Source organism: Nannobrachium achirus, assembly GCF_963921795.1.
Source record: "Nannobrachium achirus genome assembly, chromosome: 21".
In the NCBI taxonomy this organism is placed as follows: domain Eukaryota; kingdom Metazoa; phylum Chordata; class Actinopteri; order Myctophiformes; family Myctophidae; genus Nannobrachium; species Nannobrachium achirus.
Window position 1 is genome coordinate 40484539 of NC_137828.1, and position 25857 is coordinate 40510395.

General features: G+C 42.6%; 1 protein-coding gene across 1 annotated transcript in view; it reads right to left on the minus strand.

Moving 5' to 3' along the window:
• mrc1a (mannose receptor, C type 1a) overlaps nt 1–24797 on the minus strand; it is a gene marked incomplete at both ends in the record, with an annotated part of 37845 nt that extends 13048 nt beyond the window's left edge. Inside the window, 17 exons of the mRNA XM_080751772.1 lie at nt 352–433; nt 557–672; nt 1362–1561; nt 2311–2459; nt 3163–3278; nt 3572–3688; nt 4020–4177; nt 4785–4961; nt 5585–5728; nt 6231–6344; nt 9613–9768; nt 11741–11914; nt 12742–13141; nt 18591–19201; nt 21607–21730; nt 23899–23971; nt 24526–24797. Of these exons, the coding sequence (XP_080607898.1) occupies nt 352–433; nt 557–672; nt 1362–1561; nt 2311–2459; nt 3163–3278; nt 3572–3688; nt 4020–4177; nt 4785–4961; nt 5585–5728; nt 6231–6344; nt 9613–9768; nt 11741–11914; nt 12742–13141; nt 18591–19201; nt 21607–21730; nt 23899–23971; nt 24526–24797 (3183 nt within the window). The remainder of the gene's footprint in view (nt 1–351; nt 434–556; nt 673–1361; nt 1562–2310; nt 2460–3162; nt 3279–3571; nt 3689–4019; nt 4178–4784; nt 4962–5584; nt 5729–6230; nt 6345–9612; nt 9769–11740; nt 11915–12741; nt 13142–18590; nt 19202–21606; nt 21731–23898; nt 23972–24525) is intronic.
• Nucleotides 24798–25857: the final 1060 nt, after the last annotated feature.

The window sequence follows — 25857 nt, forward strand, 5'->3', positions numbered from 1 at the left end:
CAGAACCGGGACCTACGACCTCCAGGTCGTGGCCTAGGTCGCGACCAGGCCGTAGGTCGTTCGTATCAGCGGCTGTCTCTCGTTATAGGTCAGCTATAGACAGTATATGGAGATCAGGGATCTCCATATATGGGCATACAATGGGCAACAACGGAATGTGATGTCACAACAGGTCAGCAGCATAGACATTGGGGCGTTACTCATGTACGGACAAGATATGTCAGGTTTCATAGTTAAGTGCGACCTACGGTCGCAATAATAAGAATTAAGAAGAAGAAGAACAAGAAGAAGAACAAGAAGAAGAACAAGAAGAAGAACAAGAAAGTGTTGAAGTGAGCAAAGCATTCTTACAGCAGTTCCATCTGACCAAACATAACTTCCATGGGTTCCTTGTAAGGTGAGACCAATCCAGGCTGTACTGGAGGAATGAAACCTGCAGAGGAGAATACACAGGTATTGACCATTTCAGTGGTGGAGGATTATTACAGAACTCCTGCCATTACATTTACAATTATATAGTCATCAGGTAAATAGGTAGGTAATCAAGTTAACGTACGGAATGTTGTCCACGTCCTGCGAACTGTGAATACTGATCAGGTTGCCACCGATGGCTTTGCAGAAATCCCGCGCCTCTGCCCAGGTCTTCCTGCCTTCAGAGCTTCTTTTATAAAGCTTTATTGATGGGAAAAAAATATTTGACAAATTCAATGATGATACCAAACTTGTATATTGCTCATGGGTCTGGGCATTTAACTGGCTAATCTTTCCCCTTTCAATTTGCATACAATTTGTACACTTTGCATAAACAGTCAATTTCGGATTATGGTCACTAAGGGGGCCAGCTCTAATGAGTACATGCGCCATCTACAGGGAGCTGCAGGGAGCACACATCCCCATTCACAAACTATGCAGGTCACTTTCTTTGGTCATTTTACATTTTCAGATGGCCTAGAAAATCTGATCGCATATTGCCATTAGACCATTAAACCCATTAAGGACACATCCGTGTCACTCTAGATTTGAACCACTTTAACCATTATTTTATGCTTTAACTATTAAAAAATAGCAGATCTACAAGCTCACAACACGGCACCGAGTAACGCGTTGCGAGCTTGTAGATATGCTATCTTTGAAAAAATCTTGAAAATGTGTGCAAATCTTTAAATAGAGTCCCTGGAACAAAATATTTTGAGATGGGGTCTGTGGTCAAATACATATAATTCTAGGGGTCCTTGACATTAAAATGTTTGAGCACCACTGATATAGGAACATGCGTTTTTCAGAAAACATTAGGATTTAGAAGACATTTTTAGGTATTTTTCAGGCCTAATGTGACCGCAGTTCAGTCTGTGCCCTGGTACCTTGAAGCAGACGTTCCTCTTGGCAGCCGAGTACCACCCGGACGGGCAGCTGAGCGGGGGCGTGGTGGGCGGGGCCAACGTGGTCACCACCCCCTCGGCTCGCTTCTTGCAGATGTACTTCTGCTTGCTGCCGCAGCTCACCACGTCCCACAGGCCGGCGAACGCTCCAGTTGTCATGGCAATGCAACCTTGTTTTCTGGCTTTTTTCAAACACAGCGTGAAAAGAGACAAGCGGAGACAAAATCATAGATGCATTGATCTCTGAAAAGTGCAACTGGGTCAAAAAACACGCACACATTTCTCAAACTGGTTCTCAAACTTCATGTCAAGGACCCCCGAATTGATTGCATTTTGGCCACAGACCCCCATCTGAAAATACCTTGTGCCAGGAACCCCCCGGCCGGAAGATTTGTGTTAAAAAGAAAGTTTTCCCCTCAAGTTCACAGCGTGGCACACAGTGACACACTGAGCTTGTATATCTGCTATTTTTGAAAAGCCAACATATAAAATGTGGATAAAGGGGTTAAATGATTGTGATGCTGTATTAACACATTTAGCTGGGGACCCCCTGGAACCTCCCCAGGGACCCCTGGAGCTCCCCGGACCGCACTTTGAGAACCAATAACAAGTTCTGAGGGCTTGGTTCAGTGGGTTTGACTACTACTCCATACTGTCTGTCAATGGCATAAATAATTAATGTAAAGTTATTGAAGCTATATTAAATATGCAATGACACTCAAATGTGTAGTTAATTGACTAAACCTCACTGGTTTCCACTGCAGAATAAATCCACTTAACAAAGCAAAAAACAAAAACGAAATGTACATGTGTGTGGTGTCTTGATAGCCAATATTACCCGACTGTCCTGACACATACTGGCATAAAATGAGATAATGGCTATCAGAAAAAGAACAAATGAAAGAGTTCTTTGAGTGAAATTCTACTGTACCTGGCATTCCTAGATTGAAATGTGTGAACTTGACTTGTCTTCCGGTGGTCCACTCAAATGTGTGTATGTCCTCTGTGTTGGAAAGGCCTGTCCAGAAATACTTCTCTGGCCTCAGACCCACCAAGCTGACCAAGAAGGCATTTTCATATCTGGAGAAGAACACAGAATGTAACAGTATGAAATCACCAACATATCGTCACTGTCATGTCAGGTGGAAACCTTTTTGGAGCTGTGTGGAACACAAGCTCCCTATACGTGGCCGTGTGTGTAGGTATGTGGGTGGGTATGTGGGTATGTGGGTGGGTCTGTGGGTCTGTATGTAGCCTGTATGTAGTAACCCTGGGTGACCAGAGAGGTGCTGTTGAGTCTAGCCTGCCCTGAGCATCAACTGCAATACACACACACACACACACACACACACACACACACACACACACACACACACACACACACACACACACACACACACACACACACACACACACACAGCTCCACTTCGAACAGAGGTTCGATTTTTATTATTATTTTAAAAAATTACTTATTTTCACTGACTTAAAAAAAAAAACTAAAACATGAGCTGAAATATGACTTGCCCGACAGTGACGATATTAACTGTGAATCAGAGCCAAAAACTGACATCAACTGTCAATAAAGTACAGTAATTCTCAAAGAAGACCAACAATCAGGATACACATTTTTATAGTCTAACTGGAAGAGAGTACAATCAACACTGTGTATAGTGTAAAACTCAAATTAGAATCAAGCTCCATAAGTCCCCCTATGCTCATTTGTCAGTAGCATGAAGGCCAGAAGAAATTCACCTCCTCTAAGAAATACTTTCCCAACACATACCTGTCAGCCACATCCAGCAGATCGCCGCCAGCGTCCTTGCACGTCTTCTTTGCCTCATCAAAGGTTTTTGTCTCAGCTCCAACATTGTAGCAATAGGATCCAAACCTTTTCCAGCCCTTTAAATTATAAGAATACATTTACATCAATCTACCATAATATACTATATACATTTGTGCCATCATTTTGCTGTGTGCTTTGGTAACCGGAACACTCGCCCCAAAACACAGTCGCGAGGCATTGAGCATGTAGATCTTCTATTTTCACAATAGAACCGTGTTATACAAAATGTAATTCCTCAATTCTTAGTGCTCGTCAGGGTGGGGGGTCCCCAGTTAAAATATGATTGTTTTGGGGGTCGCGGCCAGAAAAGGTTGAGAACCACTGATTTAAAGAAAACTGCATCACTCACCAGATTGCATCCCGGGTTCACATCCTCTTGGGAGCCTTGACCTGGCTTATTGGAGGCCCTCTTCTTGCACATGTATCCATATTCCTTCTCACACCTGTGATCTGCCCACTTCCCCTCCTGTAAAGGCAGGTTATAGTACAAAATGAGTTCCAAAGATCACACACAACCCAAAACATACAAAAAGAACAGAGGACAGTCACAGACATGAGTCAAGTTCAAGGACACATGCTAGCATTAGCAATGAGAATTAATCTGACCAACAAGAGTATAGGCTACTGTACATGTGAATGGAGCAATTGAGGCACTACAGTAACTGCCTTCTTAATCAGAGGATGTTACCTGCTCTTCAAGGGCCCAGGCTTGCACGTTTTACAAGCATTTTCTTAAATTGTATTATTAAGGATCACGTTGTAACTTTGTTTTGATAAGTAATTATAATTATTACTACCTGTCCCCTGATGAGGACACAGTCTTCTTGGAGATTGATGGCATGCGACGGCTCTCCGGTCTGCCACTGTGTGTAGGTGACCGGGGAGTGGTCAGACCACTCAAATAGCATTTGGTTCCTCTGATCGTTAAACCCAATCCATAGCACATCTGTTGGCACTGGAAGTGCAGAAACACACATACAGAACAGATGAGGTCAGATAAGGCAGTGGTTCTCAACCCAAAACAGCAAAGACCATTACTGAATCAAAAAGTAATCAACAAACTATAATATCAAACACTGGTCAAACATTGGCCAAATGAAAATGTAATGCTTCAACTCCTACAATTCCAAGTGCTTGTCAGTGTGGGGTGTTCCCAGTTCAAATATGATTATTGTGGGGTTGAGAACCTTTGATAAGGCACAGTTGCAGACTTGGGTCTCGTTCTTGTTCTTCTGGTGTTTCTTTTTTCCCCCAGTGAGATAATAAATGTGTTTCTAAACCTCTACAAGCTCACAGCACGGTGCTTGTAGATCTGCTATTTTTGATACGTCTCAGAAACTGTTGCTGGACTGTGTCTGATTATGTAACTGCCATTTAAATGTAATTGTTTCTTCTGCTCATGTGACCACTTTAATTAATAACAGTCTTGCAATCAGTATTATAAAAAAACAATTCCTTAAATTTAGCATAAATCCGAGTAATATACAGCGAAAATCCAGAGCTCTAGTGTAACATTTTACCCATAGTAGCAATGTGTAACATTTGTGAACTTCTGAACTCACGGTATCCGGACTGGGATATGATGAAGCTCTGCTCTTCTATACTGTGTATACTGGCCAGGTCTGCCCCTTCTTTGCGGCAGGCAGCCAGGGCATCTCGCCACACCATTTTCCCACGCTGCAGGTTGTAGCAGTAGCCTGAATATGGGACCCAGTGATTGGGACAGAAGCTGGGCTGGTCTTTGCCTATGGATGGATGGATGCATATCAAAGAGTTTAAAGGGATATTTCACTTAAAAAAAAACCTGTTTGGTCATTTTATCGTTTTTTGGAAAGTGGAATATCCCTTTAATACATGGAGACACATGGTGTTGGAAAATCTTATTTATTTCCTTTTAGAGGAGAGTGGGAAGAACACCACCAACACCATTATTCAGAGATGTTGAAATCGCTCAGAGGTAGAGAGACAATATCAGTCACCAGAAACAAGGATGCGTGTTTTTGATGATTCTATTATGGTTAAATGGAGTTTGAAGTTACAATGGGTTTGTATCATTGAGGTAATATAGCCTATAATAGAGAGCGAACAGCCCGCCCCCAGCTATTAATTTCAATGCAAGTTGCTCAGTGGCGTTTGAAGCACCCGGAAGACTGCCGGAAATAGTAGAATTGGCCTAAAATGCGCAATGCATGATGGGATGTTGTGGATAGGTCAGTCAATATGTTTGGTCCCAGAGGTGAAGCGTGGAGTCAATATCTAATGACACACATGTTGACTATTTCTAACATGGTCCATATATGCTATGAAAACGTTAATTATGATTTTGTGAATATTACAACAGAAGAGAGACTCAGGTGTTTACCTAGAGGGGCAGGAGGCAGACTGGTAGAGTTTCCTTTACGACATATGTAACCTAGTTTCTTGTCACAGAGGCTGCTCTCCCACTTTGACGCTCTTCCAGCATTCAGGGTCGCACAGTTGCTTCCAGGCTCTGACGAGGGGTGGCCTACACACGCACACACACACACACACACACGCACACGCACACACACACACACACACACACACACACACACACACACACACACACACACACACACACACACACATCAAACATTCAGTCCCTCTCGGTGCTCAGTTGTGTCATTTGCAGTCCCCCTCTTAGTTCTCTCCATTTCTCACCCTAATTGCACTGAGTGCTTTCACCTGCAGATGCCAGAGTCAGACTGTAGTGTTCTTAGAGTCCTGTTGTCTCTGTTTGCCATTGTTTAAGCATGTTTCAGGTTGGATCTAGTCCACACTTTTAGTATATAATGGGTGTCCGGTGGAACTGTTGTGGATGTTATTTGTTGTGTATTGTGAGTTTTGTAGTGTTTTAGGTCAAGTTTCATTAAGCTTCATCCTGGTTTTCCTGTTTGAGTTCCAGCATTTGGGTCCTATATATCATGGTGTCGTGACACATACACATATTTGTATATATACACATACACACATTGTGCCTTACTCACCCGGCCCCCAGTTTAAATATCTGAACGGGTTTCCATTACTCCACTGCCAGCCACTCTCAAAGTCCAGACTGTTGAGTCCAATCCACAGAGATGTTCCATAGGTGTTCATCAAACCTGTGGTCAACAACAGTCATTGTTACTGTATTCACTGTAAACATACTGTACGGTTCCCAAACCTTTTAGCTTGAGACCCAAAAGAGAAATTAGACGTTCACCCAGGACCAAACTAGTGTAAACATCAGATCTACTACAAGCTCACGCAACATTCTTAAACATTTGTTTCCTTATTTATGGAATTTCTTCGATTTTTCTTTTATTTATGAATGAAATTAGACTACTTAGGAAAATCTTTGATTTTTTTTTAATTCATGAAAATCTTTTGGGGGAATGTTTTTTTTTAATGTTGAAGGAACCCATGACCTTGTGGTCAAAAGGTGAGTGCTCTACCGCCTGAGCTACCGAGGGGAGCGTTTTGCTGTTTCTATGTTTCTATGTGACACCACAAACCTAACCCTTACCCTAACCCTAACCTCCGTGGGGTGAGTCGCTAACCCTCCCGACGCTCCTTTGTTGAAATGACGGTCGTTTGAAAGAGCGAGATTTCCCCGCTACCGAGAAGCCATTTTGTAAATTAATGCCCCACTAAGCTTACTCGATCATACGGTACTACAGCGTCACTCAAAAGGATGAAAAGTAGCGGATCTGCAAGCTCGAAACACGGCGCAAAGCAACACGTTTTGATCTTGTAGATCTGTTACTTTTTTTTAAATCCTGAAAACAGCAACAGTTGTGGACATAATGAGGTTTGCACCTGACAGAGACGATATGTATATGGGTTATTACAAAACTTTTTTAAAGATTTGTTTTGGAGATTTTTTTTGTGTGATATTTTTTGGGCTATTCTGCCTTTATTGATAGTACAGTAGTTCGACAGGAAACAAAGAGAGATGGGGAATGACATGCAGTAAAGGTCGTCGACTCGTCGGGATCGGGACTCGAACCCTCAACACGCTGTCAGGCATCAGAGCCTTAGAGCCTATGAGGTATGCGCCTGGGCTGGACCGCATGGCCAGCGGGCGCCCCCGAGTGTTTACAGCACTTAACACAGGTGATCAACCAGTAAGACTCCCTAATCGGGGGATAAGCGACCGACAGGTCACAGTATACACAAAGAGGCCTGTAAGTGGCATTGGTTCCACCCACAAGTTTGTACGACAAACGGTTGATGATTAAAGCCAAATAAAGTTTTGGCCAATCAGAGGAGGGGGCGGGGCAAAGTTAAACCAATTAAGGTGAAGGACTCTTAATGAAGTTAATTGACACCACCCACAAGTGTGTACGACAAACAGACAGACTGACAGACTGACGGACGGACAGACAGCCGGTGGAGGATTTGATAGTAAATGCGATCTGACGGTCGCAATGATTGCAGGTTATGCTGCACAGTGCACACTGAATGGGCACTACACAAATTGCCTCACTTATAGGCCACTTAAAGAAGCAAAGGTCGTCTACATCACTTTCGTGGTCAGGAAATTCCAGCTTGCAGATTTTCTGCCCTGGGAGCCAAACTAGAGCCGAACATTGGATAGAATATTTTGAAATCAATGGGAGACGGGCAAGCACATGAATAAGCAATATGTTTTGAATGATTGTGGCCTTTGTAAAATAATTGCTTCAAAACAAAAAGAAAAGAAAAGAAAAATCGATATCACTTCAGGAAAACATGTTTTTCGATGTGCACACTTAGTGCACAAAGTAAGTTTCTGACAAATTAAGTAATTATAGGCAATTATCATCAGCCTTTCAACAAATTGTTGAGTAAAATGGTATACTGTGCAGATAAAAACACAAGACATCAGACTAATTGTAATGTTTTTTGTTTTTTAGTTTCTTTTTCCAATTATCTGACAAAGGTCACACACTTGTCCACCTGGCTCTCATTGACTTCAGTACATTCCATTGAACTTCCGGTTCCAGTTGCCTCCCATGCAGGTGCGTCAATGGCACATGCCAGGGCCAGGCATTGAACGTTTCCGAACATTCTTTACATGGCCTTTTGCCTCATTTCAGGAAATCGCCTGGATCTAGAACAGTGGTTCCCAAACGTATTAGCTTGAGAAGTGAAATTGCATGTCTTCCCGTGACCCAAACTAGTGAAAATAGCTGATCTACAAGCTCACAATATCGTCACTATTTTCACTACTTCTTAAAAGTATTTTTCTCTCTAATTAATGGATCTTTTATTTCTTTTGAAAAACACATTTGCCTTTGTTTTTAACTTTTACATTTCCTTTTATAAATTAAACATGTTACCCCCTTTTTCTCCCCAATGTAGTTGTTATTTCAATTTGCTCCCCACACACATTTCTGTGTTGTCACTGCTGTTGCATCCTACTGGCAGTGAGGAGCCCCACTGGGAGGACGTAAGGCTTCCCCTCGTCCTACTCCTCCCGCACAACACTCCCCGCTAACAGGTGCCGCCCCACAGCCTGTAGGAATTCATAACCAATATCACCCTCCCTCGCCTGGCTAAGGCTTCCTTCTCTCCAAATAACAAAGATTTGGTTTCATTTTACGCTCTCAAAACACCTGCATTACTTCATTTATAAGACGTCTACACAATTACAGAAGAATCTCACCTATGGTACCACATCAATACAGCATGGAATTATCCTATCCAATGCTAAAAATAATATTCTAAATGTTGGCCTCTGAGAGGCTAAATGTCTTCAGATGGTGGTACGTGGCTCATATGCTGAATAAATAATGGACCGTGGTATGAAAAAGGTTGAACACCACTGCTATGGAGGATTGTGTGTAGGCCTGTGAGGAGGAGGTGACCAGTGGTGTAAAGTAACTAGTAAGTACATTTACTCAAGTACTGTACTTAAGTACAGTTTTTGGTTATTTGTATTTTACTTTAGTATTTCCAATTTCCAATACTTTTACTTCTACCTCACTACATCTCGGATTCGAATATTGTACTTTTACTCTGCTACAATTATTTAAAAACTTTAGTCACTAGTTATTTTGTAGATTTTGATTATTACTGCAACACATTAATTAACCACTTCAGCCCTACTGTATACATTTCGGACATTTGAAAATAGCCGATCTACAAGCTCACAATTTGTGAGCTTGTAGATCTGCTATTTTCAAGTTTTTTTTTTACATTTGAAAACTTTAAATGGGACATTTTGCACAATGAGTACTTTCTCCAAGTGCATTTTAATACCTGTACTTTTGTACTTTTACTCAAGTACATTTTGAATTCCGGATTTTCAAACAGGGTATTTCTACATTACAGTATTGATACTTTTACTTAAGCAAATAATGTGAGTTTTTCCACCACTGGAGGTGACCGTGCAGTGTACTGTACCCGAGATGTAGGTCTGCTCATGGAGCTCCACGATGCTGAGCAGGTCACTGTCCTGCTGCAGACAGCTCTGTCTAGCCTGGTGCCAGGTGAGCACCGACTGGGCGTTCCGCTGGTACTGCACGCCTGTCACTGGGTCAACATCCCAGCCGCTGGTCGCTGGAAGCATGGAAACATGGAAACATAGCAGGGCAGACAATGTTAGAGAGGCAGGGGCTGACATTTCTAAAAGGGCCTTTTGGTGAAAATAGCAGACCTCCAAGCTTGGAGGTCGGCTATTTCCGGTACTTGATACCACACTGAACTAAACATAATCAGTTCAATACTGGAGATGTGGCGTAACGGCATGGATTTCTACACAGAGAGGGCAATTCTTTCAACATAAGATGCTACATTCAGGAGAGTTTGGACAGCCTTCAGGGATGGCATGGAAAGAGGGCATTTGCATTTCTTTCACCATAGTAAAAACTGCATTCATGGTCTGGAGAGGGCACTTTTTACAGACAGATAAAAGGGCAGGGGATCAAGCCCCCTTTGATGTCTATGTGTGCACGTGCCTGCATGGAACATGGCAAGGCAGAGTAGAGTAAATATTAGTGGAACTGTGGTCATCGGGTGGAAAAACCGAGGTCATATACTGTAAGTTCTCTCCTGTTTATGGTACATTAGGTAAATTATGTGTTAATAAGTGATGATCATTAGTCTTAATTGTTAAATGGATCTTATGAATAAGCAAGATAAGTGGAGAGAGAAGATGATAAACAGCCAGAAAGACACGCACATCCCAGACCAACTAGGCTGGATGCTGCATCAAAAAAAGTTAAACAGTATAATTAGGGTTAGGGTTAGGATTAGGATTAGGGTTAGGGTAAAAATCTGCACATTGCTATTGCTGCGGTTTCTAATAAGCCAGTGAGAGAGGTTACTTGATCTAACACATATACAGTATTCTACGTGCCTTTCATATCTATGACCGTTCACCCGAAATGATAATGAGAGGAGAGCTTGCTGTCTTTTCCTGGCCTTTTTCCTGTCCCAGTTTTAGAGCAGTGTCAGCTACACGGGCCGGAAAAGAAAGACAGTGCTGTTGACACTTAACAAGCCAGGAAGTGGTGGTGTTTTTCTACTGGGGGTGAGAGGAATGGACCTGGTCAGCAATGACCCCCTCATTGATGACTGCGTTTCCAAGTGTCCTTGAGCAAGACACTGACTGAAGCCCTGACTGCTCCTGATGAGTATATAGGCATGACAACGTATAGGCTTTCCAGGTCTAAATGGGTTCAAGCGCTTCGAAGGGTCGGAAAGACGCTATATAAATGCAGTCCATTTACCATTTACCCCAGAGGGATATTAAATCATTCAGTCATGTACAGTTGTACACTATCTTTTGTACAATGCTTTTTGTTTTTAGTTTTTTACTTCAAGGAGTAGTTCACAATCAACCCCCAAAATGTCTACTTTTCTATCAATTAGACACCCCATGAAGCCTTGATTTCATGGAGATTTTTTGTGTGGTTGCCCCTGCAGGGTAACCAGGCTACTTGTCCGACTTTATTCCATCCATCCATCTTTCTCTTCCTAGATATAAACTTTATTTTGCCGTGCTACTCCACAGTTTTGGTGGCACGCACATGGACTATATATCAAATTGACCTGCTTCATCTGTAATCGATTCCTTGCATTTTGCTAAGAGATAAGTTACATAGTTTAATTTATATACATTTATAAATTAAAAATTAAACTTTTCCCAAATATGGAGATGACAGACCTCATATATGAATGACATCATAGAACACACGAGACTGGACACAATATGTCCATATATGGGCCTTCCAAGATACAGTATGGGCTTAATATTGATTGATTGAATATTGATCAGGGATTTCCATATATGGGCATAAAAGGGACAAGGACGGAATAGTTAGCACCGCTCAAAGTGTGACTCGTGTCATGGCAACCACACTTGCAATTTCCAATTGCATCTTTCTAGTTTAGTTTTTGCCATAGTCAAAGAGTCTCCTATTGACTGATGAACCACAAAAAACATATGAGTACTTATTCCATCTCTGGTGGATATGTAGTGGATGGTTCAGGTCAGGAACATCTGTGGAACACATTTCTTATAGCTTACATTTGGTGGGACAAAAGCCCCACATCTTCTCTTGGTTGTAATCCGTCACCGTGGCGCACCAGAGCCCTCCATCTGATCGACCCTCCTGTGTGCATTCTGCGTACCACTTCTCCCCGAACTTGAAGGGGAACTGGCAGGGGCCTCCGAAGGAATTGCCCCCTATTGTGAAGATCTCTGAAAGAAAGGGACAAATCATGATGTTAGTGAGCAATAGGGATGGGACGATAATTGCTATTGCTTATCGTGGTAAAAAAAAGAAAGAACGCTGACAATAACCGGATTAGAGATTAGATTACATTTCAATTTATCATGAAATTGTCCTCTGTCATACTTTAGGATGAATTATCTTTTATTGAGCTGCAAATTCTGTTCCATGTAAACCCTCTATACTTGATAAAACTGACCTGTACAGAAGCACATTTGGTACACTCTTATTTCACTCTGCATAAATCACTCTGCAGATCTACAAGCTCGGGGATCAAATGTAAGATGAGCCAACCTCTCACACTTCTTCTACTTCTACTGAATATTTTACCAGCTGGGTACAAGCCTTTTGTATACAATATGTTTTGTCCACATTACAAAAAGGTGTCATGAAAAAAGTAAATATTAATGCTGTCATGTTCAACCTTAGCATCCCATTCTGGGGGCAATAATGCGTGAAAATAGCAGATACACAGCTGTATCGGTGAAGAGATTTGGAGGGAAAAAAGGAGCGGGCCTATACCATAGATGCCCGGAGGACCCAGGTCAATGTATAAAGGGTTTATGTGGTTAATAGCCTATCCTCCAAGATTTTCTTCAAACTTGTAAATTGTCTCTGATAATAATCTGATTCTGTGCAGTCAATCAGCACCTCAATTACTTAATGAGGACTTTTGAAAAATTGCCTTTCCCTCAAATAAAAATGGCGTTTCTTTACGATGAGAAATGCACAGTAGTAAATATAGTTTTCAATTACACGCGTGCAGCAGCTTTAATAGCTTTTTTAATATCCCTACCTTGGAATCCTTTAGAGCAAAGGTCACCACGGGTGCCAAATATCCTCCAGCGGCTCCAGAGCCCTGAGCCCTGGTAGATCATCACGTTCCTCTCTCCCTTGTTGCCCCAGTTGAGGTGCAGATCCCGGTCTTTGAGGCCAAAGAGGGTCTCGTTCTTGCACTGCCAGTGCTGTAGCTCGTTCTTCTCGTCGCAGGGGAAGAGCTGCACCTTCACCCAGTCCTTGATCTCCTGGGCGCCCATGCACAGCTTCAGGGACAGGCTGAGGACGCGTGACTCGGACACCCAGCGGAACTTCTGGTTCTCGGCGTGGGGGTCGCACATGGCCACCGCCACCGAGGTGGCGCTCTCCACCTTGATGCACTTGTTGTGGTTCTCGTTGTAGATCAGGAAGGAGCCCGTGTCTGCCAGCAGAACAGTAGGTTTTTGGAATTAATTGAATACAGAGGACCCCAAATGGATACAAGCCATAGTGCTTTCTTGGCAGGGGTCATCAATATGTGTCCGTGGCAAGACTTGTCCTTGTCCGTGGCAAACTTTAGATTTTGTTTTTACATAAGATTATAATGTTCTTATTTTGATCACGAGACCCCATTACTGAATGTTGTGGTCTGCATTCAGACCCCATTGGTCAAGTCTCCAGGTTATCTTCAGAATATGTATGACCCTGATTACTGAGTACAGTTGTTTACCAGACCTTTTTATTTTCGAGGGCCACCATACCGGTAAATCTGAGAGTCCATTTGTACACTCTCATAGTTACAGACCTGTAATGGTCATTCAGGGCTAGCTCTTTATATGTTACTGGTAATATTATTGTCTGCTCATTTTGTATGTATGTGGCAAAAATCTAATTTTGACAAAAATGTCCACCACAAGCTGACATGGCAACGACCCCTGTTCTCGATTAATTGAATCCACAGGACCCCAATGGAAAAAATCCATAGCCCTTCTTGGGTTTAATCCTTTTAGCATCCCTTTTTGGAACTGTACTTTTGCATTTCTTAAATTTTTTCAGACTGTTAATAATCAATCAATATTGTGGTAGTAAGAGACTATAACCTCTTTCACACATCAATTAAATTCCGTAGTTCTTTTTCACGTAAGGGACCCCCAAATTGATATATATTTGGCCACGGACTCCCCATCTAAACATTTTTCATCATCAGAAGAAAAGATTTGTGTTAAGAAATTCTAAATTATGAAACGTTTTCCAAACATTTTAGATTTTTTTCTAAAATGTTCAAAAATAGCAGATCTAGGTCTGCAAGCTTTAAGTGACACGCTGTGAGCTTATGAATCTGCTATTTTTCAAACACTTGCAAGATTTAAAACAGATAATAATCTAAATCGCAGATTCTCGCAGCACGGCACGAAGAACCACAGTTCTAAATCCTACACGTTTTTTGGAAAAACTTTTGTTGCTATACGTATACTATACATAATATAGATCTTAAACGACAAAAGGTGCTTCCCCCGGTTTTAATTAGTTAAGTACACTTCTGTTTGTACTTAAACAAATCAAATGAATGAAACCCCTGTCAGAGATGCAGGTACATAATAGTACATACCTATTTCAGCAGTAGTGCAGAGGGCTTTCAGCAGGAGGCAGAGGAGCAAAGCAAAGGATAGGTGGAGTGCCATTATGCTCGGTGCATAATTCAGTGGTTGAATGTGAGGTTATATGGTTGTCCACTCCGGTGAGAGGAGACAGGAGAGGGGCTCTTGTGGTGAGCTAAGATGCCTGTCACAAAGCAACAGTGAGATAGAGACATAGTGCTTCCCTCCCTTAACCCTACTGATGTATCCTGTCACATGGGTTGGCAAAAGGTTTTGTCGAGTGACAGTATAGTTTCCATGCAACTGATGTGTCAGAATGTCAGACATAGAGAGAGTAGAGGGAAGAGGTGAGGTAAGGGAAGAGAGAAAGTTTGCAGCCTCATACTGTATCATATCATGGGAGACAAACACTGCTCCAATCACAGTCATATATTTTGTAACTGCACTGTGTAAACACTGAACAGCATGTTGCACAATTAATCTGAAAAAAAGTGAAGGGCACAGTCACACCACACTTTTATCCTAGGCTACCAATGAGGAAGGATTCTGCCAATGCATTTCAATGGGAAATTTGGGAATGGAGTGGTTTGCTGCCATTTGCGGATTTCTGAAAAAAAAAAAAAAAAAACTGCCCCATTCCCATTGAAATGCATTGGCAGAATCCGCCCTCATATGTACAAAAAGTGCAGTGTGACTGTGCACTTAGTGTATTTTTCTTGTTTTTGTTTGTTTGTTTAGTTTTGCTATGAAAGTAAAAATTGAACACTTACAGTTCTGTTTTTATTTCAGAGGCAAATTAACACTCCTGTTTTCTTTTTTGTCTTCTAGCTGTTGGTATTCATGGCTGCCAGTTACCACCTGATGTTGTGTGGGAGTTCAGACTGTTCCAGACCGTACTGAATAATTGCTAGCTTGCATAACATCTTCAGTCTAACACATACAGGTAATCACTGTATCCTCCAAAGATGATTATACGGTTTCCCACCATGCAACAGCAGCCCATCTTTGAACGTGGGTCGTTTCCCTTGGACTCAACCTTCTTCCAGGAGAAGGTCTCAGGATTGTATATCCACAGATAATTGAATCGGTCATTCTTCTTATGCTGTACAAATATGTACAGTACAGCTCTCCATTGTAGGTAAAGGCTGAATGTCTATCAGAAAGACTATAATGTTCTTCTGGAAAAAGCTGTGTAGATGGTGTGTTCAGCCAGCAGTCTGTGTCAAACACTCTGATGTTGTTGTTACAGACGAACTGGTCCCTTTCACCCCCAAATACAAAAAACGTTGTCCCAATGATGGTGGCAGGGTGAAGTAATGAAGCAGGTGGTGCAGGGTGCCTCTGGTGTATTAAAAGACCAGACCATTGTGGTGGTGTCCAACTTGTAGATGTCATTAGCGCGTCCATCCATCTTTGTCCATCCTCCATGGATATACCGGTACATGACCTTCCATAACACACAGGCTGAGTGGTACCATCTCGCCTCTGGAACAGTCCCAGAAATCCTGGGCTTAAACCATCACGCGCATTGCAGTAACCTGAGTTATCCAACTCTGCCCAGATGTAGATGACATCTTCTAACAGCACAGCTGTGTGGTCCATGCACCTGGAGGGAACCTCAATGTGACTTTCCCCTCTTCCAGGAGTCCTTGGAGACAACTTCTTCCAGCATAAAGACACTGTGTTGAAGACGTACACATCTTTATGAGCCCTGTCGTAGGACCCTACAAAGGAAAACACCTTGTGTCTGACTGCAGTAACAGTGTGAGTGGAAACTTCTAGTCCTCTGTTCAGAGTCACTGTCCAGCCGAACATCTTGAAAAATTGCCACAGTTTTAAACTAATGTTTTCAGCCGCAAGGACCCCTTAGCTATGTTGCAGAACACACTTTTTCACAGAATTCATAGATAGCTTCATAGACTGAGTCAATTATTTACGTACATGTTTCTTTAGTGTGCAATTATTTTAATGTCTGCAATTGATATCCTTCCAAACTAGTGTAAATGTTATTACCTGTGAATATACTATACAGTACACATAATGCATTACTGTTCTAAGTGGTTCCTCCTATATACAGTATCTTGTTGAATAAATGACACTTGTTATTGAAACAGACATTTCACTTATTTATTTATTAATGTTATCAAAAGATATGTCATTGATACAATCTCACGCTTCGTGCTCATTTTGTGTTCTAGCAAAGAAAGATAAATCCTAACACTGATTTATTTATTGACATATTCACTGCACCTTATTGTAATAGAAAAAATACGTAACTTCTTCCATATGAACTGTGACATTATACAGGTAAAGTCTCATTCTCAAAGTGACGTGGTTTAGGTCATAGGCATAGCAGTGGCAGCCATTTTGTGGTGCCACAGATAAAAAGCCCATACATTTTTCCCACAGAGTTCCCAAAATATTGATTATTTTAAGCCTACAACCAAGCCACCCAGGCCCCTGTGAATCATGACCATAATACATTCATACTGTGTCCAACAACATTTGGAAAGAATAAAATACAATAAAAAATTGTATTTTTATTAAATAGCCTAATTAAATATAAAAATATTATTTGACACAGAATCAAAATGTTTTATGGTCATGACTCATGATTCATCAGGAGCCTGGATGGCTTGGTTCCAGGCTTAAAATAATTTATATAAATATCTTCTGAAATCTCTATGGGAAATATGAATGTGTTTTCTATCTGTGGCACCACAAAATGGCCGCCACTGCTTTGACTAATAGGGGAGGGGATCTGGGGGTAGAAAAATAATTTTGAAGAGGGAATGATAAAAACACACACACAACAGTCATTTGACACTTGATGTCTTGTATGGGAACACAGTGCCTATAAGAGCTCCCTTTTACAGAATATGAAAGCACCACCATGCATCTTTGTCAAATAATGTAATAAATATCGTAATAAAAAACGAGCAAGACCTAGTTTGCACACCTACTAAATGACAAGACCAAGGTCCGACCTATGCATAAGAAAAGCTCCTTTTTATTATTTATTGAGTGTTTTAGGTTTTGTCATTTGTCATGTCTTTATCGTATTGGAGCTTCCCAGCAAAGGTTTTTTCACATGTATGTAATGTACCTAACCAGTGCATCTATAGTGATAATATTGTGCATCTGAATCCTGTGCAGTCTTTAAATGCACACTATGTTTCAGGCCATAATATAGACCAGGTTATCTCGGGATGACTTGATGAAGGTTTCTGGACCGAAACATTGTATTTCCCATTAAAACGTATTTTTCCCCTGTTGAAGACAGTCGTGCAGGAGCTTGTCATATGAATAAATATTGTAATAAAATATCCCTGCTTTGCTACATATAGTACAGGGATCTCTTCCCTTTCTAAGCATCGCATTACTAGCATCTCATTGGAGATTTTGACCATTGCTCTCCGTGTTTTGTTATGACTGATATTACTTTGTTGTGCATCATGTTGTGCACAGTAAATGACCATTCTTTGCACACAACATCGTGAGCTTGTAGAATTGATAGAGTTGTTCCGATACCAGTATCGGAAATGCTGCCAATACTGCCTGGTATCACAACAGGTGGTCTGTAAACCAAAAGACTAACGCAAGCCTTTTTATATTCAAGGACCCCTATAACTCTCAGAGTTAGACTTGTAAAGGTCCATTTGGAACCCCCTCAAGGGACCCAGATAGTCCTTGGACCCCACTTTGAGAACCACTGTCCTAGATTTGTTTAAATTACACACTGGTATCAGATCAGTACTCTGTATCGACTGATACATATGCCCTCAGAACTCTTGCTGGGACCCTCATTCAGCCTCTCTTTAACTATGCTAGCACCTCCTGGTACTCCAACATCAAAATGTCACCAAAGACTAAGCTCCAAACCTCCCAAAACAAACGTATTCGACTACTTCTCGACCTGGGGCCCATGACCCACCTTTTTCCCACACATTTTGCTAGCCTAAGATGGCTCAGGGTAGAAAACAGGGTTAAACAACACAAAATGGGATTGGCTTTTAAAATAGTCAATGCAACTCTGCCCTCAATACCTCCATTTCTGACAACTTCGCATGAATCAGGCTTTAACGTTTGAAAAACACCAGCTTGGATGTTTTTGGTCTCAGAAGTACATCCGCTCAGTGTTGAAGACCCTCAGCTTGGTCATAAAGTTGAAATAGATGAAGGCCAGGCATACCAGGAGGTTCTTCATCAGGTAGAGCAGCGGCGTAACGAAACCAAAGAAGGCAATGAGGCCGATGCGGACAAACAGGAAGGGGAGATCCTGCAGGACCACCCCCAACGAGGACAGCAGGGGGCTGCGGGGCATGACCACCAGCCGCAGGCACGACAGGTAGCTGAAAATATAGATGGGGAACACCCACCCCGAGTAATAGACCAAGGGATGCCCCGCCACCCGGACCATCTCCACCGTGTCCAGCCAGAACAGAAAGCTGTCCACAAACACCTCCGCCCGGGCATCGCTGGCGCACAGGAAACGCAGCGGGCCCGTGTAGGCGTACGGGGACATCTGATACGCTGCCGTCGTGCTGGCCGAGTGCGAGCTCAAGCCGGAGATGCTGAACGGCCTCCCGCCATTACCTCCAGGGATCCCTGGAACGGCTCCGTTCGCCTCCGGCCGGACTCCGCCTATGCCGTTCAGGTTCCTACCGTTCCCCCTCTGCTCCCTCTCCGCGGCTCTCTGCTCCCTCTCTGCCACTCTCTGGTCCCTGTCGTTGCCTCTCAGCATCTGCAGCGGTGCAGGCACCGCTTGCCCGGGCACGGCGGGCCCAGTTGCAGCTGGCCCTGTGGCCGCGGTTGGCCCTATGGGTGTCACTGGCCCCGTCACCTGTGCTATGTGTGTCAGGACAGTGGTGGGGATGTCGGCGTCCCTCTCCTGTTCATTGGCTGAAACAATAACAAGACAGTAATACACTTTATTAGTTGCAAACAGATTAAAAGAAAATTGTCCTTCTATTTTACATGCACAGTAAAATGTTTGCCCTTTCTGAATCAAATCAACACTTTTACTGTGTGTATGTTGAAAACCTAACTTTGAATGTTTTAATCGTACACATAATCTTTATTTAAATTGTTGTGGTGTGATTTTGTACAATGCTGTTTTGTGACTCAGGACAGGTTATTGTGTTTTGTCTTAAGATCAAAATCCACCATAACCAGGGTCTAGATGTGGCATCACGAGGGGACATGTGGTGCTATATTCCCACTCACAAAAAGGCCACCGTAATAAAGAACACATCTCCCAGGGTGCCTCAGCACACAGACAGGTGCAGGTGTGTGAAGCACCTAATTGAGGCAGAGCTGGGAGATTAAATGGGAGAGCAAACAAACAGAGGACACAGAGGAGAGAGGACAGAGAGGAGCTGGAAGGACGGAACTGGACCCCAGGCCTCAAAGCGGAAGATAATACATTTTCGTTAAGTATTATTGTGTACTTTGCTTTCTTAAAAGACATTATTCTCCCTTTGGTAAAGCTTTATGTTACATTATGAAATCGCCCTGGTGTTGGCCTGAGCTGCTTTATTTAAAGCTATACTGTGTAAGATGCTCAACTAGTGGTCAGTAGCCCTATAGCAAACCGCGGTCGCGTTCGCGTCTTTCGCCCGTTTTTCGTACCTTCACACCCCCGCGTCTGCCTCCACAACGCCGAGAGCTATCTTTAGAGGGGTCCCTGGTTCCTGTGCGTTCAGGCATTCCGGAGAAACGGACTACTTCACCCTGCCTGGTAGGCGAGATTACCTTTTGAGTAAAGAGACACACGGGCGACTACAAATATGGCGACCCCACTTCAAGATGCGCTGTGATTGGCCGGTAGTGTACCATGTGTGCATGATCGGCGATGTGATTGGGCAACGTATACACAACGTATACAGATGATGCAGATTACGTCATTTTGGCGCGAAATCCGGTCCACAGCCAGGATCATAGAAAACATATAAAGAGAAGGCTTCAGAAGCTGAAAATAACGGAGTGGGTGTTCTAAAACTTTAGCGATTTAACAGTTAGGACAATTTTAAGATTTGTTTTATAAAAAAAGTTACATGGTACAACTTTAAGTAAACTTTATGCATTGGAAACCTGGAGTTTGTTTATTTTTTTTCTGCACTGCCTCACACTAGCCTGCTCCATACCTCTCATGACATTACATAGAATACAAACCCATTTCTTACCCCTTACTGGGTCCATATCCTAGGTTATTTATAGAAGAAATAGAATACATCTGTTGTAGTGACCACCATTATTTTATGACTACTTTTAGGTTACCGTATCCTGCTATAACTTCACAACGGCTAATCAGTCTAGAGGTTTCACAGAAATGGTTGGATTTTAACCAGAACTGACACTGACAGAAACTGACAATGGAATCCCTTAGGAGAACACTGTTCTTTCTGTCAACTCAGCATTGTGTTACGAGAAGCAAGCAATGGCCAACACATTTCCTGCTCATTTCCTCACTTTTTTCAAGCGCTTTTTCAAAGGCGTTTCACACCACATTGGGCTGTTGGAAGAATAGAATGTGCATCCAAATTACTGAGGTGGAAAAAGTACATATATTTTATAAATATCATTACTACAATGTAGATGTACTCTCACTACTCTGTCACAAGTAAATGTCCGGAATTCAAAATGTACTTGAATAAAAGTATGAAAGTGTTGGCATCCAAAACTACTTAAAGTACCAAAAGTAAAAGTACAACATGTTTGAAAATAGCAGATCTACAAGCTCACAACGCGTCGCCTCGGCTTGTAGATCAGCTATTTTCTAATATCCTATGGATGAAATAGGGCTAAAGTGGTTAATGTTTGTTTTATAATATTATAATTTATACCTGCAAAGTAACTAGTTACTTAAGATTTCAAATTAATGTAGTGGAGTAAAAGTACAACATTTGCATACAAGATGTAGTGGACTAGAAGTAAAAGTATTGGACAATGGAGGTCCAAGGACCCTCAGGGTTCCTTGAGGGGATTCCAAATGTACCCTCACATGTGCATTTGGAATCCAAATGAACTCTTATGGGTCCATTTGGTTCCATTTGTACACTGAGTCTTGAAATTAAAAAGGTCTGACAACCACGATCAAGTAATACATAAAAATGCAATTAATAATTGTTAAAGAGCATATACAATTTAAATAATGCAAATAGTACAGTAAGAGTCCTGCAAACTGAACACTGAAGCATTGATGAATTACATGGTATCAGAATGGCACAGAGTGCCATACTCGCCTATACCGATACAAGCATTTTAGGCCGTATCAGGTTGTTTCTAGTTCTAAGCACGCCGCTCACCCTGTCCTGTCAGTCTGCAGTGGCGTATCCGCTCCACGATGTCGATACAGATGAGGGAGAAGAGCACTAGTGACACTGGCAGCTCCTTGAACGTATCGTGTTTAAGATTGTTATTTATCTGAACCTGTGATGGACAACCAAGCATGGGTTTTAGTTTGGTTAATACATGCTATTGACTGGTTGATTCATTGATAAAACACAGAAGCAACAATTAAGCCAGAAACACAGTGATCAAATCATAAAAACACAACACAGAAAGCTAAGGAAGTATTTGCTAATTCATGCAGGTGACATAAAAACATGGCCGTCCATATCTCAGACATAATACTGGGTTAATGGGCCAATCACTTTACAACTCAGGTATTCGCTTAAGTCAGGACTTCCATAGCCTCGGAAACCCAGACTTCTTTTGCAACAGGACGCAGAACAAAGGAGTGTAGGAGGTCATTTGAGTGTGAATTTATGGCCCTTATGTAAAAGACACCAGATAAACTAGGACCCGCGGGAAGCGCACAGTCCTTAGAAAGTGGACATGGACAGCTAATAGGATCTGGGTTCCAACTTCCAGCCAGCGAGGAAGTGTGTGCGCTTTACGGATGGATGATTTGACCAGGGGCAGTTTGGACAGGAAGAGCAACCCGGCTGCTTATCAGTAGCTTCTTATCCATAAGGATGGAGATTTCTCCCACGAGAACCATTGGGCTCATCGTAAATCATCACCTTTATTCGACTTTAGAGGCACACTTTTGCTTCTGGGGGGGGGGGGGGGGTCATATGAAAAAGTTTGAGCACCACTGACTGATTTCAATAGTTAAAGCACAAAATAATGCATAATAATGCGTTCCCAGTCTAAATAGGTTAAACCCCCTCCCGCTATGAAGAACATTCATGGGGGCCCCGCAGTGAATCTTGTACCCATGCAGGGCCCAGAATTTGGTCAGATAGATCATGTCAAAGGTCATGTCTCACCTAGACACAGTCTGTTATTTTTTCGCGGACATTCGCAGGCAAACTGCTCTCTCAGTATCAAAGCAAGCTAATATCCAATTTAAAGAGAGAGAGAGAGAACATGGTCGAGTGACTATCCCTTTGCATTGAGAGGGTTTTTCTCCATGTCTCGTCTGTGAGGCTTGCTGCCGCCAGTGGTGTAAAAAGTACTTACTTAAGTAAAAGTATGGTTTATGTATGTTTGCAAAGTAACCACAGTTTTACAATAAATAGTTGAGTAAAAATACAATATTTGGATCTGAGATGTAATGGAGTAGAAGTAAAGAAATACTGGAAATTGGACATGCTCAAGTAAAATACAAATACCTACAAGTACAGTAGTACTCAAGTAAATGTTAAGCTATTTAGTTACTTTACACCACTGGCTGCTGCTGGAGGAGCCCGTCAGGTGGTGGGTTGTTTGATGCCGGTCTGTAATGACCTTTAGAAACCAGGTTCAAATCCGGGGTAGAATAGGAGAGTTACATAGTAGGGGTGTAATGATATAGTTACTGAATCAAATTTTAATTAGCAATAATCTACTATATCGATTTGCAAAAGCAAATATCGTACCGTTTGGCTTTGTATAGCATATTGTATCGTTTTACAATGCAAATAATCGGTATCGAATCGTTTTGCAATGCAAATAATCGATTGTATGGAAAAAATATTTGTGCCTTGTATTTAGCAATTTTGAGAGGGAAAATGAAAAGAGGGGTCTAAATTTTTTCCATTTCATATAGCTACTCTTGGTCTATGGAATGTGTGTAATAATCTCTGTTTTCATGTCAAGGTGCGGGTTTGTCCATATGTGTTGTAATATAATGTCCATGTATTTGCAAAAAGAATCACAGTGTTAACTTATTTATATACATCCATAATAATAGAATGTTCCCTCTAAAAACCTGCTCTATTGACACGTTTCACACAGTTACTATATCGATTTTCTATATCGAACCTCGTATCGTATCGTTGTTCAAATGTATCGTTACACCCCTATTACATAGTGCTGCTTTAAAGCTACCAAACAATTCTTAATGAAAACGTTGCGCAATTAATACAAATGTTTGGGAGCTTTAAACCGGTGTACGGATGTTTCAACTTTTTTTTCCTGATCCTTGAAATTAAATGGTTTTGATAAAACGACCCGGAACATCCTCTGCAACATTACAACGAGGGTCACTTGCGTTACTAAACAGGCCACAGCAGCAACCTATGGTCAAAGACCACAATGGGGGTCAAAGGTCAGACAAACAGAAACACCACAACAGATCCAGCAGCAGGCTGACAAAAACAACGTTTTACCTCTGAGCTGGCGATGAGGAAGGCAAAGCAGGGCAGCGTGGAGAGAATCACATACACCAGAGCCACAGGCCTCCTGTCAACGACAGAGAGAGGTCAGGGTTGTTAGTAGGGGAGAGAGAACAGGGTCTGATCTTTGCCGAGTCAGGTTTGTCCGCGAACTCCACGGTCAAGATGATTCAAACAGCTTTCAGGCCTCAGGTCACAGACGGCGGAGAGCGACACTGCACGGCTGACCTTTGACGCTGCCCCTGGTCAGATCCAAGCTCACTCACACACACACACACACACACACACACACACACACACACACACACACACACACACACACACACACACACACACACACACACACACACACCATCATCTGCGATCACTCTTCAGTCAGCTTTAGAGGCCGTTCCTTGATCCACAGTCTATTGCAATTGAGGGAATATGGAAGTGGTTGACTTGGTAGTGGTTGCGCGAGGAGCTGTTTTGGTGGTAGATCCCTTTCTCTGTTGACTCTTTGCGTCTGGAGGAGGTACACACACGCACACACACACATGTGCGCGAGTGCACATACTCACGCACTCAGGCCCCACTCAGGCCCTCAGCAGCAGTCTGGAGAAGAAAAAAAAAACAACTCACCACTTCTTCCTCCCGACGAGGAACTTCTTCTTCATGAAGACCATGTACTTCATGGGCACCCAGATCAGCAGGGCGACCGAGGTGACGTAGGCCACGGAGGAGGCCACGATCAGCCAGTAGGCCGTGCTGCCGTCGCTGGCGGGCCTCGCCGACGTCTTGACCTTGGCCACGATGACGGCGAACCTCTGCATGACGATGAAGAGTGGCACGCACAGGCCGGCGAACTGCAGCACCTCGCACAGGGCGAACTTCAGGGTCTTCCCCGAGCCCATGCTGATGTGGCAGCCCCGGTGCGAACAAAAAAAAAAAAGAAAGAAAAAAAAGTTGTGGCCGCGAGGGCAGACCCCCTTTTCCCTCCGAGGGCTGGTCAGGCCTCGGCCCGTTGCATTGTCTGCCCCTCCACTAGCATTTTCCACACACCACCGCCCTGGCTCGCTGCTCACCCGATTGCTTACACTGCACTAGGCATTGTGTACCTTGGGTGTGATGCCGATGTGACTGACTGCCCCCTTTTAACACTCTTTTATATGTACAGGTTATACAAACAAACTTTGTTTCTGCCACCATAAAGGAAGTATACACAGTTGTGTACACCGTACGCTACAGTAGGCCTATATGAAATACTGTAGATGTTTCAGCTTTGGTCACATCAGGCAAAACATGTCAGCATACGGTAAATGCATTGTGTCTTTTCAGTTAGGAGTTAGGACATAAGATATGTGCATAATCCATAATGAACAGCCACGTATTACTGTATGTGAATCAGAAATAGGCCTACATGTAGGCTACCCAAGTAATAATGATGCAGGCTACATGGTACTCATTCTCAAAGTCAGGGGAAGTAACTGTATACTGTAGCCTACAGTGCAGTATGTGTATTTTTTACATGAGGAATCAAAAATGGATTTGACCGTGCCTAAATTACTTGTAAAGGTATGTCTTAAGACACAGGAGGCCAGTAGAGCAAAGACCAAAAGAAGCCACCTTACACCTCCACACTCACATCAGTAGATAATGTTTAGACACCGCCATCTAGTGGCACACTGTCAGCTGTGAATGAGTTTTTGGCTGACAGACCTGTGACTGACTGACTGACTGACTGACTTACTGACTGACAAACAGTGACTGACAAAGTTAGAACAGGGGTCTTCAACAGGGGGTCTGGGATCCCTATGGGGTCCTCAGACTTACTACAGGGGGTCCTCCAAATCGTTGTGTGATAGAAACTTTTTTTCTCCTTTTTTATATTAACCACTTGAACCCTACCATTCTGAGAACCTTAGACAAAAATAGACGATCTACAAGCTAACAACTCGGCAAAGAGATTTGGTA